The 20,923-nt window shown below is 44.5% G+C and overlaps 1 protein-coding gene across 1 annotated transcript in view; it reads right to left on the bottom strand.

Annotated features, from left to right (window-relative positions):
- ARPC1B (actin related protein 2/3 complex subunit 1B) overlaps positions 1-20,923 on the bottom strand; it is a 127,124-nt gene that overhangs the window by 23,467 nt on the left and 82,734 nt on the right. Inside the window, exons 3-5 of the mRNA XM_056535433.1 lie at positions 14,045-14,110; positions 3,520-3,624; positions 2,905-3,127 (exon numbers count right to left, since the gene is read on the bottom strand). Of these exons, the coding sequence (XP_056391408.1) occupies positions 2,905-3,127; positions 3,520-3,624; positions 14,045-14,108 (392 nt within the window). The 5' untranslated portion in view covers positions 14,109-14,110. The remainder of the gene's footprint in view (positions 1-2,904; positions 3,128-3,519; positions 3,625-14,044; positions 14,111-20,923) is intronic.

The following is a 20,923-nucleotide window of genomic DNA, read 5'->3' on the forward strand; positions in this document are numbered from 1 at the left end:
AGTGATATCGGACAGGAGGAAGCACATAGGAGTACTATCAGACAGGAGTGAGCACAGAGGAGTACTATTAGAGAGGAGAGAGCACAGAGGAGTCCTATCAGATGGGAGAGAGCACAGAGGAGTGCTATCAGACAGGAGAGAGCACAGAGGAGTGCTATCAGACAGGAGAGAACACAGAGGAGTGCTATCAGACAGGAGAGAGCACAGAGCAGTGCTATCAGATAGGAGAGAGCACAGAGGATTACTATCAGAGAGGAGAGAGCACAGAGGAGTACTATCAGATGGGAGAGAGCACAGAGGAGTACTATCAGACAGGAGAGAGCACAGAGGAGTCCTATCAGACAGGAGAGAGCACAAAGGAGTGCTATCAGACAGGAGAGAGCACAGAGGAGTGCTATCAGACAGGAGAGAGCACAGAGGAGTACTATCAGACAGGAGAGAGCACAGAGGAGTACTATCAGACAGGAGAGATCACAGAGGAGTACTATCAGACAGGAGAGAGCACAGAGGAGTGCTATCAGACAGGAGAGAGCACAGAGGAGTGCTATCAGACAGGAGAGAGCACAGAGGAGTGCTATCAGACAGGAGAGAGCACAGAGGAGTGCTATCAGACAGGAGAGAGCACAGAGGAGTACTATCAGAGAGGAGAGAGCACAGAGGAGTACTATCAGATGGGAGAGAGCACAGAGGAGTGGTATCAGACAGGACAGAGCACCGAGGAATGCTATCATACAGGAGAGAGCACAGAGGAGTCCAATCAGACAGGAGAGAGCTCAGAGGAGTGCTATCAGACAGGAGAGAGCACAGATGAGTACTATCAGACAGGAGAGAGCACAGAGGAATGCTATCAGACAGGAGAGAGCACAGAGGAGTATTATCAGACAGGAGAGAGCACAGAGGAGTACTATCAGACGGGAGAGAGCACAGAGGAGTGCTATCAGAAAGGAGAGAGCACAGAGGAGTCCTATCAGACAGGAGAGAGCACAGAGGAGTGCTATCGGACAGGAGAGAGCACAGAGGAGTGCTATCAGACAGGAGAGAGCACAGAGGAGTACTATCAGACAGGAGAGAGAACAGAGGAGTACTATCAGACAGGAGAGATCACAGAGGAGTACTATCAGACAGGAGAGAGCACAGCGGAGTGCTATCAGACAGGAGAGAGCACAGAGGAGTACTATCAGACAGGAGAGAGCACATAGGAGTACTATCAGATGGGACAGAGCACAGAGGAGTACTATCACACAGTAGAGAGTACAAAAGAGTACTATCAGACAGGAGAGAGCACAGAGGAGTACTATCAGACAGGAGAGATCACAGAGGAATACTATCAGACAGGAGAGAGCACAGAAGAGTCCTATCAGACAGAAGAGAGCACAGAGGAGTGCTATCAGACAGGAGAGAGCACAAAGGAGTTCTATCGGACAGAAGAGAGCACAGAGTAGTACTATCAGACAGGAGAGAGCACAGAGGAATGCTATCAGACAGGAGAGAGCACAGAGGAGTGCTATCAGACAGGAGAGAGCACAGAGGAGTGCTATCAGACAGGAGAGAGCGCAGAGGAGTACTAGCCCACCCTCACTCACTGGACTTTGTCCATGCCTGTGCTACAACTTGGACAAAGCCATGATTTTATAAGCCATGATTTACAGTATATAAAAAGGAAATGTGTGATTTTCTTCTGAGCTATACTGCACAGGTATCTGTACAGAATATGGGAAATATGGCAATAAGTACAATTTCCAATAGAACCGCTAGTGTAAACAGTCCTGCAGTATTCTGTAGCCTTTACAGGCATTATTTTATTTTGAGTAGGTTGGAAATAACAAGGATAATGTTTTTAGCCTCTTGAAGAAAACAATAATTTTTTTTCCATTTCCTGGCAGTAAGCATATTAGAAAGCCACATAATTTAATTTTGGCATACAAAAACTAAACTTTTTAAAAGCCTTACAAAAGTCATGTGAATCAATAGAGTAGAACGAGGGTCAGTAATATTTGGAGTATTCAAGTGTTTCTCATTATATATGAGGTGGCAAAAAAAAACTATTTAAATGGGATTACATTTCTTTTTATATTGATGGCCTGGCCACAGGTTAGGCCAGTGTCTGAATGGCAGGGTGCTGACACCCAGCACCTTCACCAGTCAGCTTTTTCAGAAGAGCCATGGACCTGAAAAAGAGGGGTCCCACCCCTTGAAATGCGTAGTCCTGTAGCTCTTGTATCTTTTATTAAATTACTTCTTATTGTTTATTACTTTTAATGATCGCTTCGGTCTGTCTGATAGTACTTACTACACGGGTGAGTGCCGCAATACCATCCTTTTTGCACCTACATTGAGAGGTCTCTACACATTGGACAAGAGAAACAGGAGAGAGACAGGAGAGAGCACAGAGGAGTCCTATCAGACAGGAGAGAACACAGAGGAGTGCTATGAGACGGTAGAGAGCACAGAGGAGTGCTATCAGACAGGAGAGAGCACAGAGGAGTCCTATCAGACAGGAGAGAGCACAGAGGAGTCCTATTAGACAGGAGAGAGCACAGAGGAGTCCAATCAGACAGGAGAAAGCACAGAGGAGTACTATCAGACAGGAGAAAGCACAGAGGAGTGCTATCAGACAGGAGAGAGCACAGAGGAGTACTATCAGACAGGAGAGATCACAGAGGAGTACTATCAGTCAGGAGAGAGCACAGATGAGTACTATCAGACAGGACATATTCTTACTAGTAAAGGTGGAGGCAGATGGCTCCACTGATTGTGTAGTGGTGACACAAGGCTACTGCAACTCCCATTCATTGTGAATATGTTGGATCTGCAGCTCCGCTGAACAGCTGATTGATGGGGTGCCTGGTGTTAAAATATCAGAAGACCATTTCCAGCCTCAGTAAAGAATTAAATAATATTTACCAGTCATTTTCTTGCTCAAAATAACAGATTGAGATGAGTCTGGAACCACTGCCCACTGCAAACTTGTTTTCTTTTGGGGACCACTTCACACATCGGGCAGCACGGTTTATCCTGAGGATGACAAGTGTTGGTTTCCATGTGTTGTTTCTCAGAGTCCAGACATAAGCATTTCTATCAGTGCCACATGTCACAATACGATTACTCTCGGGAGCCCAGTCAATACCTAGGGTAAAGTGCAGGAGTCATGGCATGAAAAGTCCAAACTGATGTGTCTAGCTACTATTACCTAGTTATTATACTAGTAATATGAATATGATCACAGACAACTTGAACAGGACAGCAGACCTATGTTGTATATTAAAAATTTAACACTATAACCTAATGGTTTAAAGTGGAGCTGTCACTATAAACTACAAGCTATACGTAATATTCATGTGAACCCAGTAAACCCCTACCAACATTTATGCTGCCTCAAGTCATGTGAGAGCATCGAGGCAGCAGTGCTGATTCAATACTTATTTTTTTAACCACTTAAATTGTGTATGCTTTCTTTTTGCCATTTTTGTTTTAGAACACAAAATAGATGCTACACAAAGAAAAAGAAACATTTCTTACCGGTGACTTGCCCATTGTGTTCTTTAAGTTCTTGAATTTTTGTCCATTTATCTCCATCCTTTTTATAAATATGAACATCATGATTGTTCGGACAAAAGGCAATTTCTAGACAAAGGTAATGTTGATGGTTTAGATGATACATAATCATACATAATTAAAACACAATGCATTCCTCTATATTGCCTTATCAAAAACATGGTTCATAATTGTTATATGTGAGCACTAAGTATCATTGCCAACATGCATCTCTGACATGTTCCATCCAGTCTTCCAATTATTTGTCTAGGTAAATTAGTACAGTTGTTCCTCAACTTAAAATGTCCTCAGCTACAATATTTTCAGCTTACAATGGTCTTTTCTGGACCATTGTAACTTGAAACCATACTTAACATACAGCGCTACAGACAGCCCTGCAGAGTGCGGATCTGCGAAAAAATGGCTCTCAATGGCTGGAAGAGCTGACCAATCAGATTGGGCATTACACTAGTAAAACATTATTACTGTACTACTTTAATGCATGCACTGACTGGCTGCCTGGTAGCGCCCCCTACAGTACAGGGAGGTACTACATGTTCTGTACAACTCTTTACCTGTGCCAGGGTTAGTGTCCCCTTTGGACACCAGGTCAGGGCGGCTCCGTTTTATGTTTTTTGGACACTGTGTGTGTACTTTGCAAGACCCTTTACAGTGATGTACATCTTTCAGCAGCTCTTTCTTACTTTTATATGGAAGGCTTTTCTTTATCTGTATTAGTTATTTTCTTATTTTTCTTTAATCCTCACCCTAACCTATTTTTAAATGACATTTTTGGGCTTCAGAACCACTCGCCAAAGAAATATGGTCTCACCATACAATGGTCGTCCTGGAACCAATTAATATTGGAACTTGAGGGACCATTGTACATGCAATACAAATCCAAAGACCTGGGAGGAATTCTGACAAAACACTACAAGCAAAAAATTACATCATATACTACATATACCCTTCCCGGTAGTCTCAGTGTTAAACCTAAAGAAAGCAAAGTGCAAATGGCATCACTAGGACATGGTGGCAATTTGCTGGGTCTGACAGATTCCAGATGGGCGAGACCTAAAATGATAGTGGTTCATACTGTGAAATAAAATGTTCCATCCACACAAGAAGGCAGAGAGTGAGACAACCAGTAAACAGTATGAAATGTCTACAGTCATGGCGGGACAGTTGGACAGTAGTGGAGTAAAACAAATATTGTCTTCTAAACAGTAATTTTATTGAAAGACGGAGGCTCATATTATGCTTATCTTTCTTTAATTTAGCCCACAGCAGCAAGGGTTAAAACATACAGAAAGTGAAGAAAACTTTTTAGTGTAACCAAATATAGGTGTAAGGTAGTCCAGTATCATCCAATCAGAATAGGGTATAGGTGATAAAGTCCGTTAACACCAATTTTTATCCCTCTTTCTTGCTGCTCACAGCTAAGATAAGTACAAAAATAATTTTTCACTGCATTTATCATTATTTTAATATATTTAAATGTTATTCATTTTCATGATTTCCGCATAATTTTCCGATATTCATATATATTTATTTTCCTAATTTACACTAGTTTCTTTATTCCCCTATTATTATCATTCATTTTGGTTGTCCATGATGTAGATAATCATTATCTCATGATGATTTCTACCATTATGCCGTACTTATTCATATCCCTTTTGTGATTAATATCATAGTTTCTGGTTCTACACATCTTAAGACTAATACGCCTCCATTCTTCTTTATATACTTACCGATTGTTTCCTTTATCCTCGTTTAGTCACCCGATCCCTTCCGACGTCCTCTCTTATTCTCCTCTCGCTCCGTACCCTCTTCAGCTTGTGACGCACTTCTTATTGTCGCGTTGGCCATTTTAACGTTGCGTGCATGCGCGGTACAGTTCTTCTTCCTGTCCTCTCACTTATCGCGAGAGTTGCGGCGCAGCTGGTTCTCAGCTGTTTTTTCCCGCTCCATTACCTCACAATCGATCATCTCCTGTCACGGACGCAATTACAGTGTTTCTCCCTTCATTATTTATTGGAAATTTAAATACAGTGTATTTTTCTATACGCTTCTTATATTTTCAACACTACAGTGCTAATAATTTCATTAATATATATTCTTTAGATATATATATATATATATATTTTATTCTTTTCTCCTCAAGTATATTAACCCTTGCATACTAGTCCCCACAAGTATGACTACTGAGGAGAATATTGTTGCTCCTACTGATGTGAGAGAATATACATTTATAAATGAGGAATATGTACAAAATATTATTTCTAAATCTATTTCCAAATCTGTATCTCTTGCAGTCTCCAAGGCGATTCCTATTCGCCAAGATCCTTCTATTCCTTCTGATCTCTTTTGGTCAGCGGAGGAATCAACCTCTCAAATGGTCAAGGGTTTCAAACCCAAAAAAGCCTCAAAAAAGAGACGTCACTGTCATGACGACCCTTCCTCTCCTCAACCTAAAAAGATGGCTAAGGGTCACGTTAAAAAAGTTAATGACAACCGCCATAATAAATGCGGTAAAAAAAATTGATGGCAGATCTTCCCATCACAAACCCTCAGTCCGTGAGGAAGTTTCTACAAAACGGTCATCAAAATCCTCCTATAGACAAAAACCTGACTCATATGTTGATTCCAGACAGACCTCAAATACTGACACTGACTCCTCTTCGGAGGACCATGACTCTCAATACGAGGAGGTATCTCATTCCGGTGAAAATGAGGCTGTGTCTGTACAAGACACTAATGAGGAGACTATATTGGATAGTACCGGCAATCCGTACTTCAATCCAATTCATGTCACGCATCCCGGTTCAGCGGATTGGGTGCCACACCCTAATGTGGCTAAATACGTTCAATCTTGTTTTAAAAAACCTTTAGATAAAAAGGATAGAAGCAAATTAAGAGCGGAATGTCCCAGACCTTCCCTCCCCAACATTACGACCTCGACCCCTGACATTGACCTAACTTTGGTTAAATTTTTAGCCAAATCAGGGAAGAATCCGAAGAAAGGTTTGGATTGGTCTCTAAAATCCTGCCAAGACAAACTTATTGATATTTTGGGTCCATTGACAAAAATCATGACCCTCTCTGAGGAAGCTCTTTCTTCTAATACACCCATTGATCCCCATATCCTCCATGGATGGATCCAAAGGGCATTATGCTTTTTTGGTAATGCCAATTCGGCTTTATCATCTGAAAGAAGGCGATCCATTTTATTAAAACTGGATCCCCAACTTACTCATTTGGCCCCACAAGAGCCGGGACCCTCTAAAGACGGATAACTTTTTGGTGATTCTTTTATTAAAGAACTCAACAAATACGTAGGATTATTTTCAAGCCTTGATAAGGCTCAGAGCTCTATTAAAAAAGTTTTTCAATCCAAGGTTTTCTCTAGGGCTGGGAAAGGCAGGGGTCGCTTTCCCAGCCGCAATACTCAAGATAGACAACAGTTTAGAGGCCCCCCTTCATCCAAACCCGCTGTACCATCAGGATCATACACTTCAGGGACGTATTCTTCGAACCCCTTCTTCCCCTATTGTGGAAGGTCATGGCGGACCAGAGGCTCCAGAGGATTTCATAAGACCAGACCCTCTTCAGGTAAGCTTTTCTCCTTCTTTCCTCTCTCAGATTCCTCTAGGAGGCAGACTAACCCATTTTTTCCAGACTTGGTCTATGATCACCACAGACTTTTGTATCTTAAATACGGTAAAAGGTTATAAGATAGAGTTTCTCTCTCCTCCTTTTCAAACTCATCTTCCTCACCCTATCCATTTTTCGAATCAAGATCAAATCCTTATAGATCTAGAAATTCAAGAACTTCATTCAAAAAATGCCATCATTCCCATAGACTCCCCTTCTCAGGGTTTTCTCAGCAACCTATTTCTGGTCAAAAAGAAAGATGGGGGTTACAGACCAGTCATAAATCTAAAATCCCTCAACGCATATGTGAAATATCATCACTTCAAGATGGAGGGCATTCATCTTTTAAGAGATCTTCTCCTTCATGGAGATTGGCTCATCAAGATAGATCTCAAGGATGCCTATCTTACAGTTCCTATTCATCCCTCCTTCCAACCTTATCTCTGATTCTCATGGAAGAATCTAATATGGCAATTCACTTGCCTTCCATTCGGCATAGCTTCGGCTCCTTGGTGTTTCACCAAACTGATGAAACCAGTAGTGGCTCTTCTCCGAAGCCGAGGTGTTCGTCTGATCATTTATTTGGACGATATACTGATCATGGCTCAATCTCTCCATCTTATTCATCTACATATTCATTGGACTCTTTCTCTCCTAACAGATCTAGGATTTGTAATAAATTTCAAAAAATCCATATTGACCCCTTCAAGGGAAGAAGAGTTCTTGGAATTTATGGTGAACACCAATCTAGACATATTAAGTCTCCCATCGAGACGACTAAAAACAATTCGGAGAGAAATTCATTCAGTTCTGAACAAGAATCTTATTTCTTTGAGGAACATTGCCAGAATCGTGGATCTTTTAGCTGCTTCTATACAAGCTATTTTTCCACCCCCTTTACATTACAGGGCTTTACAAAGTCTCAAAATCCAACACCTTCAGAATGGTCTGGGGTATTCAGACTCCATTGCTCTTACTCCAGAAACGAGAGAGGAATTGATTTGGTGGCTTCATCATCTGGAATCATGGAATGGGAAAGCAATTTTCCATCCATTTCCAAACTTTTCCATCGAATCGGATGCAAGCCTTCTAGGCTGGGGTGCCCGTTGTGGACATCTCTCCACTAGGGGGAAATGGTCCTCACAAGAATCCACTCTTCATATCAATTGCCTGGAACTTTTAGCCGGCTTCTTTGCACTCAAGAGTTTTGCCAAAGAGAAATCCGATTGTTGTATTCTTCTCCGGATGGACAATATTTTGGCTGTGCAATATGTCAATCGTCTAGGAGGTACAAAATCGAACCTTCTGGCAGATATCACCAAAGAATTTTGGCACTTCTGCCTAGACAGGAACATTGTCCTCAAGGCAGAATATTTACCTGGTCTTTCGAACAGTGTTGCGGATTGGAATTCTCGTTATCTTATAGACGCCAGCGATTGGCGTCTGGATTATTCCATTTTTTCGGTTATCAATACGCTTTGGGGTCCTTTAACCCTCCCTACTTACCTTTGTTCGGTTTTTTCCTACTGTATTTCAGCCTAAATGGAAGATTTCTGACTCTCCACATGGTCAAAATTTCGACTCGTTACTCTACTTCCTGACTTACAAGTTCAAGTTTTACATTTTAAGTTTTTTGATGTTCTTCTTCTATACTCCTCGCGACAAGAAAGAGGGATAACAGTTGGTGTTAACGGACTTTATCACCTATACCCTATTCTGATTGGATGATACTGGACTACCTTACACCTATGTTTGGTTACACTAAAAAGTTTTCTTCACTTTCTGTATGTTTTAACCCTTGCTGCTGTGGGCTAAATTAAAGAAAGATAAGCATAATATTCGCCTCCTGTCTTTAATAAAATCCATATTTTCCGTCATCTAGACTAGGAAAATCTCCAGTTACTACAATGATTTCCTATCTGCCTTCCCTGTCCAGAGCCAGGCCCGAGAACAAGACGTTCACAAAGCACCTCATAGCTGCAGGCAATTTATTCTTATCTACTGGCATCTCTGTACCAGTCTCCCAGACTTTATAAACCAAATTATACTTGGCTGCACTTAATCTCTACTAATATCTACGGAAAAATTCTTTCTTAACTGATGAATCATGCTACTAGATATTGTTAGGTTAGGGAGATTTGAGCCTCTTACTTGTTACTCTGCAGGCATTTTTTTCTCTGCTCCAGAAATAGCTAAGTGAATTAGATCAATGAAGAATCACTGCAGCACTCCCATTCAAAGTGGAAAAAATAGTGTAGCTTTATTCCATGGTGTATACAAAGGGCGACGTTTCAGCTGCCCATGCAGCCTTTATCAAGCAACTTTACAAGTGACCATAGAGTAGTATATATATCCCATAGTGCAATGCAAAACAATTAGTAGTAATCAAGTGAAGTACATACATAAGTACAGTAAAGCACATGATATACAGTGCAAAAATGTGCAAAAACATCATACAGTTTCAAGTACAGAGCATATAATAAACTGATGTATCAAAATGACAATAAATATATGTAAAAACAGTCATTACCATGCAGGTGTGCAATATCGTAATAAAGTGCAGCGGCAGGGGTCCGGGACAGGAACCACATGTAAAAACAAACAATGGCACCGGCCGACTATTCGGTCACCTTAAGGTGCATAGCAATTTTACAATGACCGGGAGGAAGTGCGTCATATGAGGGCGGAAGTACTGCACAGGTAGGTTCACAAGCGGCATCGCCGCCAGGAAACAGCGCACACGCGCAGTGCATAAAATGAGGACAAAGTGGCAATGTTGTTCAAGGCATAATAGCCCAATAAACAGCGTTAACGCGCGGTGCATATTGTAATATCAGAAAGGGACATATTATTAATGGATCAATAGCGATGTGTTGATGAATAATAAGTAATGTAAACTAAAGTTAATGTGACTATAAGTAACTCACTACACATATGCTGCCACTCATTCAGCACCAACGAAAACCGCATCTCTCTCCGGGTACCAATTCTGTAAGGATGCATGTACGCACCCTGCAACAGGATTAACCCAGGTACTGCCATGCCACATAGCAGCGCTGCTAGTATCTACTGGGGGTATCCGGCCATGAGAGAATTTGCTGGTTTTGTTTGGGGTGCAACCAAATATAAACATACTGTGTGCAACAGAACAAATCAATTGTACTGTATGTAAGTACGGTATGTTAGGTCCTCATACACATGCACTAAGTTGTGTTCCACATTGCCTTGTATATTGAAGCCCATAATTAGGGCCGGGTACCCCCCCAGTAGATACTTGCTGCTATGTGGCATATCAGTACCTGGGTTAATCCTGTTGCAGGGTGCGTACATGCATCCTTACCGAATTGGTACCCGGAGAGAGATGCGGCTTTCATTGGTGCTGAATGAGTGGCAGCATATGTGTAGTGAGCTACTTATGGTCACATTAAGTTTAGTTTACATTACTTATTATTCATCAACACATCGCTATTGATCCATTAATAATATGTCCCTTTCTGATATTACAATATGTACCGCGTGTTAATGCTGTTTATTGGGCTATTATGCCTTGAACAACATGGCCACTTTGTCCTCATTTTCTGCACTGCGCGTGTGCGCTGTTTCCTGGTGGCGATGCCCCTTGTGAACCTGCCTGTGCAGTACTTCCGCCCTCATATGACGCATATTCTCCTGGTCACTGCGAAATTGCTATGCACCTTTACGATGACAGAATGGCGCCGGCCGGTGCCATTGTTTGTTTATACACGTGGTTCCCATCCCAGATCCCCACCTCTGCACTTTATTACGATATTGCACACCTGCACAGTAATGACTGTTTTTACATATATTTACTGTAATTTTGATACATGGGTTTATTATATACACTGTATGATGTTTTTGCACATATTTGCACTGTATATCATGTGATTTACTGTATATTGATTCTCATTATGTATGTACTTCACTTGATTACCAATAATTGTTTTGCATTGCACTATGGGATATATATACTACTCTATGGTCACTTGTAAAGTTGCTTGATAAAGGCTGCATGGGCAGTTGAAACGTCGCCCTTTGTAAACACCATGGAATAAAGCTACACTATTTTTTCCACTTTGAATGGGAGTGCTGCAGTGATTCTTCATTTATCTATAATTGTGGATGTCCTTGACCTGGACTTCGCTCTGCGGGCACCCTGACATTGATTCTATTTGGATGTGCTGCTCTTCTCCTATCTAAGTGAATTAGATGCCTATATTCTTTAGCTTGTACTAAACATTGATTACATGTGCAATTCTAGTGGTGTCCTGAATGTACAAACCTCTTTAACCCCTTAAGGACCAGGTTTTTTTTTCATTTTTGCACTTTCACTTTTTCCTCCTTACCTTAAAAAAAAATCATAACTCTTTTAATTTTGCACCTTAAAATCCATATGATGGCTTATTTTTTGTGCCACCAATTCTACTTTGTAATGACATCAGTCATTTTACCCAAAAATCTACAGCGAAACGGAAAAAATTGAAAAAAAAAACAACAACGCTATTTTGTAACTTTTGGGGGCTTCTGTTTCTACGCAGTACATTTTTCGGTAAAAATTACACCTTATCTTAATTCTGTAGGTCCATACGATTAAAATGATACCCTACTTATATAGGTTTGATTTTGTCGTACTTCTGTAAAAAATCCTAACTACATGCAGGAAAATGTATACGTTTAAAATTGTCATCTTCTGACCCCTATAACTTTTAAAAATTTTCTGCATATGGGGCTGTATGAGAGCTCATTTTTTGCGCCGTGATCTGAAGTTTTTAGCAGTACCATTTATGCATTGGTTGGACTTGTTGATCGCTTTTCATTCATTTGTTCATGATATAAAAAGTGACCAAAAATACACTATTTTGGACTTTGGAATTTTTTTTGCGCATACGGGAAAAGGGGGGTGATTCAAACTTTTATTAGGGGAAGTGTTAAATGATCTTTATTACCCTTTTTTTCACTTTTTTGTTGCAATGTTATAGCTCCCATATGGGGCTATAACACTGCACACACTGATCTTTTACATTGATCACTGGTTCCTCATAGGAAATCCGTGATCAATGATTCTGCCACTTAACTGCTCATGCCTGGATCTCAGGCACTGAGCAGTCATTCGGTGATCGGACACCAGGAGGCAAGGTAGGAGACCCTCCTCGTGTCCCACAGCTGTTCGGGATGCCGCGATTTCGCCACGGACATCCCGAACAGCCCCCTGAGCTAACCAACAAATACAGACAAGGAGAGCGCCCCTAGTGTGATAACGTATTGTAAAGAGGAGATGGAAAACAAGCAGAAATGCTCACCGAGTATAGTTGTACTACGACCAAGTACAACTATGGTGAAAGCGTGGGATAACCCTTCAACGGGCGAAGAACGGCTGCCGCTCCTGGCAACACAGGTGAAGCACTCAGACGGATCCCTCCAAGGAACAGCCCAGGATAAAAACAGCGTACAAGACTTCAAAGGTAAAATGGTTTATTTACCCGGGTCACAGCCGTTGTTAGAGGCCGGGCCCGACCTGCTATGACGCGTTATAGAAAGGGAAAGGACTCAGGACGTACCGGTACGTCCTTTGTCCTTAAGTGGTTAAAGTGGTACTCCCGTGGAAAACTTTTTTTTTTTTTTAGATCAACTGGTGCCAGAAAGTTAAACAGATTTGTAAATCACGTCTATTAAAAAATCTTAATCCTTCCAGTACTTTTTAGGGGCTGTATACTAAAGAGAAATCCACAAAAAAAAACTCATTTCCTCTGATGTCATGACCACAGTGCTCTCTACTGACCTCTGCTGTCCATTTTAGGAACTGTCCAGAGCAGCATATGTTTGCTATGGGGATTTTCTCCTGCTCTGGACAGTTCCTAAAATGGACAGCAGAGGTCAGCAGAGAGCACTGTGGTCATAACATCAGAGGAAACGCATTTCTTTTTTGGATTTCTCTTTAGTATACAGCCCCTAAAAAGTACTGGAAGGATTAAGATTTTTTAATAGAAGTGATTTACAAATCTGTTTAACTTTCTGGCACGGTTTGATTTAAAAAAAAAAATAGCATGGCATGAATTTAAAATACATTGTATACAATGTTATACAGTGAGGGTTTCAGCTGTGTGATGAGGTGGCAAGGAAAGGGTGTATTTCCTTGGCTCACCCTAAAGTATCTCTCACCTGCTTCTTAATTAATGAGGCAGGAGGGAAGGGAGGTGTGTATATAAGATGGAGAGTCAGTCTAATCTGGGCTCTTCCTAGGAGACAGCAAGTGGGCTGTAGGGGAGAGACAGAGCCTACTGAGGAGTACACAGCCCGAGCTATGAGTAGCTCAAAGAGTGACATGAATTGTGAGTAGAAGGTTGCAGGGGACACATGTTTAACCGGCTGAGGGAAGCTCACCGGTTGTTAGTCAGGACAAGCTGATCTGTTTAGTCAGTGACCAGAATGTCTAGGATTTTGTTTGTTCCTGTTTTTTGTTTATTTTTTTTCCTGCAACCTGTCTAATAAAACTGGCAAGTTGCCAGATTTGCATTATAAACGTTTGTTTGCTGGTTTAACGCATCCTGTGGCGTAGTCCAGGACGATCCCAGAGTGAATCCCTGAGGACAGTTCCTTACAGCTGTTATATATTCTTCAAAGATTGCCCCACCTCAAGTATCCCTGCTATATTACACTTGTATTGTATATACATTTAGGGTATATTCACACACACACACACAATCTGCAGTTGTGAACTTGAAGTTGTAAAATCCACAGTGGAGGGTTTGAAGTTGTAAAATATGCAATTATATACCAGTTTTCAGTATCACATTGCTGATATATTCCATAGCTTGTCATCAGTAGTTCCAGTACTTACGAGTTCTATCTTTATTCCAAGCATGGCAGCTTATTGGTTCCAAGAGGAAGCTGTGAAATGCCATTTCTAAGTAAAGAAAAAAATTAAGATATGAAACATAAAATAAAAAAGTCATGCATCTAGATTATTGTCATATCAGTGCATTTATTTATTTTCATATACAAATAGACACCTCCCAACTATCAGGGTCTACATTAGCAGATCAATCTTGCTTTTATATCCGAGCAGGTAAAGATTTGTAACTAACAACACACTGTCTGCTGCTGTCCTACAGGGTGGTGTAGAAAAGTCAATGCACATACAGTATCATAATCCATAATAACCAAAAATAAGAGTATAGTGAATTATTTGATATTATAGTGGAAAAGACATGGAGATCCTGGTACTCCTGCTGAAGACATTTCTTGTTTTGGGCTTCCTTTCATTGCAAAATGTATAAACAACTTAGATGTCTTTAAAAATAAAAGTACTGTCACGATGCCGGCTGGCAGGTAGTGGATCCTCTGTGCCAGAGAGGGATTGGTGTGGACCGTGCTAGTGGACCGGTTCTAAGCCACTACTGGTTTTCACCAGAGCCCGCCGCAAAGCGGGATGGTCTTGCTGCGGCGGTAGTGACCAGGTCGTATCCACTAGCAACGGCTCACCTCTCTGGCTGCTGAAGATAGGCGCGGTACAAGGGAGTAGGCAAAAGCAAGGTCGGACGTAGCAGAAGGTCGGGGCAGGCAGCAAGGATCGTAGTCAGGGGCAACGGCAGAAGGTCTGGAAACACAGGCAAGGAACACACAAGGAACGCTTTCACTGGCACTAAGGCAACAAGATCCGGCAAGGGAGTGAAGGGGAAGTGAGGTGATATAGGGAAGTGCACAGGTGTAAACACTAATTGGAACCACTGCGCCAATCAGCGGCGCAGTGGCCCTTTAAATCGCAGAGACCCGGCGCGCGCGCGCCCTAGGGAGCGGGGCCGCGCGCGCCGGGACAGAACAGACGGAGAGCGAGTCAGGTAGGGGAGCCGGGGTGCGCATCGCGAGCGGGCGCTACCCGCATCGCGAATCGCATCCCGGCTAGCAGCGGAATCGCAGCGCCCCGGGTCAGAGGACGTGACCGGAGCGCTGCCGCGGGGAGAGTGAAGCGAGCGCTCCGGGGAGGAGCGGGGACCCGGAGCGCTCGGCGTAACAGTACCCCCCCCCTTGGGTCTCCCCCTCTTCTTAGAGCCTGAGAACCTGAGGAGCAGACTTGTCTAGGATGTTGTCCTCAGGTTCCCAGGATCTCTCTTCAGGACCACAACCCTCCCAGTCCACTAAAAAAAAATTTTTCCCTCTGACCTTTTTGGCAGCTAAAATTTCTTTGACCGAGAAGATGTCCGAGGAGCCGGAAACAGGAGTGGGAGGAACAGACTTGGGAGAAAAACGGTTGAGGATGAGTGGTTTGAGAAGAGAGACGTGAAAGGCATTAGGGATACGAAGAGAGGGAGGAAGAAGAAGTTTATAAGAGACAGGATTAATTTGACACAAAATTTTGAAAGGACCAAGATAGCGTGGTCCCAACTTGTAGCTAGGGACACGGAAGCGGACATATTTAGCGGAGAGCCATACCTTGTCTCCAGGGGAAAAAACGGGGGGAGCTCTTCTTTTCTTATCCGCGAACTTCTTCATGCGTGATGAAGCCTGTAAGAGAGAATTTTGGGTCTCTCTCCATATGATGGAAAGGTCACGAGAAATTTCATCCACAGCGGGCAGACCAGAGGGCAAGGGAGTAGGGAGGGGGGGAAGAGGGTGACGGCCGTACACCACGAAAAATGGGGATTTGGAGGAAGACTCAGAGACCCTGAAGTTATACGAGAATTCGGCCCATGGGAGGAGATCTGCCCAGTCATCCTGGCGGGAGGAAACAAAATGTCGCAAATAATCACCCAAGATCTGGTTAATCCTTTCTACTTGTCCATTGGACTGGGGATGATATGCAGAAGAAAAATTTAATTTAATCTTGAGTTGTTTACAGAGAGCCCTCCAGAATTTAGACACGAATTGGACGCCTCTATCCGAGACAATCTGCGTAGGCAATCCGTGAAGACGAAAAATGTGTACAAAAAATTGTTTAGCCAACTGAGGCGCAGAAGGAAGACCAGGAAGAGGGATGAAATGTGCCATTTTGGAGAATCGATCAACGACCACCCAAATAACAGTGTTGCCACGGGAAGGGGGTAAATCAGTAATAAAATCCATACCAATCAGAGACCAAGGCTGTTCGGGGACAGGCAGAGGATGAAGAAAACCAGCGGGCTTCTGGCGAGGAGTCTTATCCCGGGCACAGATAGTGCAGGCTCGCACAAAGTCCACAACATCCGTCTCCAGAGTCGGCCACCAATAGAAGCGGGAGATGAGTTGCACAGATTTCTTGATACCCGCATGACCTGCGAGATGGGAGGAGTGACCCCATTTGAGGATTCCGAGGCGTTGGCGAGGAGAAACAAAGGTCTTTCCTGGAGGAGTCTGCCTGATGGAGGCTGGAGAAGTGGAGATTAGGCAGTCAGGTGGAATGATGTGTTGCGGATAGAGTTCAACTTCTGAGGCATCCGAGGAACGAGAGAGAGCATCGGCCCTAATGTTCTTATCGGCAGGACGAAAGTGAATCTCAAAATTAAATCGGGCAAAGAACAGAGACCACCGGGCCTGGCGAGGATTCAGCCGTTGGGCAGACTGGAGGTAGGAGAGGTTCTTGTGGTCGGTGTAGATAATAACAGGAGAACTTGATCCCTCCAGCAGATGCCTCCATTCCTCAAGTGCTAATTTAATGGCTAGAAGCTCTCGATCCCCGATGGAGTAGTTCCTCTCCGCTGGAGAGAAGGTCCTAGAGAAAAAACCACAAGTGACAGCATGCCCGGAAGAATTTTTTTGTAGAAGAACAGCTCCAGCTCCCACTGAGGAGGCATCAACCTCCAATAGGAAGGGTTTGGAAGGGTCAGGTCTGGAGAGGACGGGAGCCGAAGAAAAGGCAGACTTGAGTCGTTTAAAGGCGTCTTCTGCTTGAGGAGGCCAGGACTTGGGATCAGCATTTTTTTTGGTTAAAGCCACGATAGGAGCCACAATGGTAGAAAAATGTGGAATAAATTGCCTGTAATAATTGGCGAACCCCAAAAAGCGTTGGATAGCACGGAGTCCGGAGGGGCGTGGCCAATCTAAGACGGCAGAGAGTTTGTCTGGATCCATCTGTAGTCCCTGGCCAGAGACCAAATATCCTAGAAAAGGAAGAGATTGGCATTCAAACAGACATTTCTCAATTTTGGCATAGAGTTGGTTGTCACGAAGTCTCTGAAGAACCATACGGACATGCTGGCGGTGTTCTTCTAGATTGGCAGAAAAAATTAGGATATCGTCCAGATATACAACAACACAGGAGTATAACAGATCACGAAAAATTTCATTGACAAAGTCTTGGAAGACGGCAGGGGCGTTGCACAGTCCAAAGGGCATGACCAGATACTCAAAGTGTCCATCTCTGGTGTTAAATGCCGTTTTCCACTCGTCCCCCTCTCTGATGCGGATGAGGTTATAGGCGCCTCTTAAGTCCAATTTAGTGAAGATGTGGGCACCTTGGAGGCGATCAAAGAGTTCAGAGATGAGGGGTAAGGGGTAGCGGTTCTTAACCGTGATTTTATTAAGACCGCGGTAGTCAATGCAAGGACGTAGGGAGCCATCCTTTTTGGACACAAAGAAAAATCCGGCTCCGGCAGGAGAGGAGGATTTACGGATAAAGCCCTTTTTTAGATTCTCCTGGACGTATTCGGACATGGCAAGAGTCTCTGGGGCAGAGAGAGGATAAATTCTGCCCCGGGGTGGAGTAGTGCCCGGGAGGAGGTCGATAGGGCAATCATAAGGCCTGTGAGGAGGTAGAGTCTCAGCTTGTTTTTTGCAGAAAACATCCGCGAAGTCCATATAGGCCTTAGGGAGACCGGTTACTGGAGGAACCACAGAGTTACGGCAAGGGTTACTGGGAACCGGTTTTAGACAGTTCTTGGAACAAGAGGACCCCCAACTCTTGATCTCCCCAGTGGACCAATCCAGGGTAGGGGAATGAAGTTGAAGCCAGGGAAGTCCAAGGAGAATTTCCGAGGTGCAATTGGGGAGGACCAAAAGTTCAATCCTCTCATGATGAGATCCGATGCTCATAAGAAGGGGCTCCGTGCGGAAACGTATGGTACAGTCCAATCTTTCATTATTTACACAATTGATGTAGAGGGGTCTGGCGAGACTGGTCACCGGGATGTTGAACCTGTTGACGAGAGAGGCCAAAATAAAATTTCCTGCAGATCCAGAGTCCAAGAAGGCCACTGTAGAGAAGGAGAAGGCAGAGGCAGACATCCGTACAGGCACAGTAAGACGTGGAGAAGCTGAGTAGACATCAAGGACTGTCTCACCTTTGTGCGGAGTCAGCGTACGTCTTTCCAGGCGGGGAGGACGGATAGGACAATCTCTCAGGAAGTGTTCGGTACTAGCACAGTACAAGCAGAGGTTCTCCATACGGCGTCGTGTCCTCTCTTGAGGTGTCAGGCGAGACCGGTCGACCTGCATAGCCTCCACGGCGGGAGGCACAGGAACAGATTGCAGGGGACCAGAGGAGAGAGGAGCCGAGGAGAAGAAACGCCTCGTGCGAACAGAGTCCATATCTTGGCGGAGTTCCTGACGCCTTTCGGAAAAACGCATGTCAATGCGAGTGGCTAGGTGAATAAGTTCATGTAGATTAGCAGGAATTTCTCGTGCGGCCAGAACATCTTTAATGTTGCTGGATAGGCCTTTTTTGAAGGTCGCGCAGAGGGCCTCATTATTCCAGGACAATTCTGAAGCAAGAGTACGTGTCACGATGCCGGCTGGCAGGTAGTGGACCCTCTGTGCCAGAGAGGGATTGGCGTGGACCGTGCTAGTGGACCGGTTCTAAGCCACTACTGGTTTTCACCAGAGCCCGCCGCAAAGCGGGATGGTCTTGCTGCGGCGGTAGTGACCAGGTCGTATCCACTAGCAACGGCTCACCTCTCTGGCTGCTGAAGATAGGCGCGGTACAAGGGAGTAGGCAGAAGCAAGGTCGGACGTAGCAGAAGGTCGGGGCAGGCAGCAAGGATCGTAGTCAGGGGCAACGGCAGAAGGTCTGGAAACACTGGCAAGGGACACACAAGGAACGCTTTCACTGGCACTAAGGCAACAAGATCCGGCAAGGGAGTGCAAGGGAAGTGAGGTAATATAGGGAGTGCACAGGTGATAACTCTAATTGGAACCACTGCGCCAATCAGCGGCGCAGTGGCCCTTTAAATCGCAGAGACCCGGCGCGCGCGCGCCCTAGGGAGCGGGGCCGCGCGCGCCGGGACAGAACAGACGGGGAGCGAGTCAGGTAGGAGAGCCGGGGTGCGCATCGCGAGCGGGCGCTACCCGCATCGCGAATCGCATCCCGGCTAGCAGCAGGATCGCAGCGCCCCGGGTCAGAGGACGTGACCGGGGCGCTGCAGCGGAGGAGGTGAAGCGAGCGCTCCGGGGAGGAGCGGGGACCCGGAGCGCTCGGCGTAACAGTACCCCCCCCCTTGGGTCTCCCCCTCTTCTTGGAGCCTGAGAACCTGAGGAGCAGACTTTTGTCAAGGATGTTGTCCTCAGGTTCCCAGGATCTCTCTTCAGGACCACAACCCTCCCAGTCTACTAAAAAAAAATTTTTTCCTCTGACCTTTTTGGCAGCCAAAATCTCCTTGACCGAGAAGACGTCCGAGGAGCCGGAAACAGGAGTGGGAGGAACAGATTTGGGAGAAAAACGGTTGAGGATGAGTGGTTTGAGAAGAGAGACGTGAAAGGCATTAGGGATACGAAGAGAAGGAGGAAGAAGAAGTTTATAAGAGACAGGATTAATTTGACACAGAATTTTGAAAGGACCAAGATAGCGTGGTCCCAACTTGTAGCTAGGGACACGGAAGCGGACATATTTAGCGGAGAGCCATACCTTGTCTCCAGGGGAAAAAACGGGGGGAGCTCTTCTTTTCTTATCCGCGAACCTCTTCATGCGTGAAGAAGCCTGTAAGAGAGAATTTTGGGTCTCTCTCCATATAATGGAAAGGTCACGAGAAATTTCATCCACAGCGGGCAGACCAGAGGGCAAGGGGGTAGGGAGGGGGGGAAGAGGGTGACGGCCGTACACCACGAAAAATGGGGATTTGGAGGAAGATTCAGAGACCCTGAAGTTATACGAGAATTCGGCCCATGGAAGGAGATCTGCCCAGTCATCCTGGCGGGAGGAAACAAAATGTCGCAAATAATCACCCAGGATCTGGTTAATTCTTTCTACTTGTCCATTGGACTGGGGATGATATGCAGAGGAAAAATTTAATTTAATCTTGAGTTGTTTACAGAGAGCTCTCCAGAATTTAGACACGAATTGGACCCCTCTATCCGAGACAATCTGCGTAGGCAACCCGTGAAGACGAAAAATGTGTACAAAAAATTGTTTAGCCAACTGAGGCGCAGAAGGAAGACCAGGAAGAGGAATGAAATGTGCCATTTTGGAGAATCGATCAACGACCACCCAAATAACGGTGTTGCCACGGGAAGAGGGTAAATCAGTAATAAAATCCATACCAATCAGAGACCAAGGCTGTTCGGGGACAGGCAGAGGATGAAGAAAACCAGCGGGCTTCTGGCGAGGAGTCTTATCCCGGGCACAGATAGTGCAGGCTCGCACAAAGTCCCCAACATCCGTCTCCAGAGTTGGCCACCAATAGAAGCGGGAGATGAGTTGCACAGATTTCTTGATGCCCACATGACCTGCGAGATGGGAGGAGTGACCCCATTTGAGGATTCCGAGGCGTTGGCGTGGAGAAACAAAGGTCTTTCCTGGAGGAGTCTGTCTGAT

This window comes from Hyla sarda, chromosome 8 (assembly GCF_029499605.1).
Source record: "Hyla sarda isolate aHylSar1 chromosome 8, aHylSar1.hap1, whole genome shotgun sequence".
Lineage (NCBI taxonomy): Eukaryota > Metazoa > Chordata > Amphibia > Anura > Hylidae > Hyla > Hyla sarda.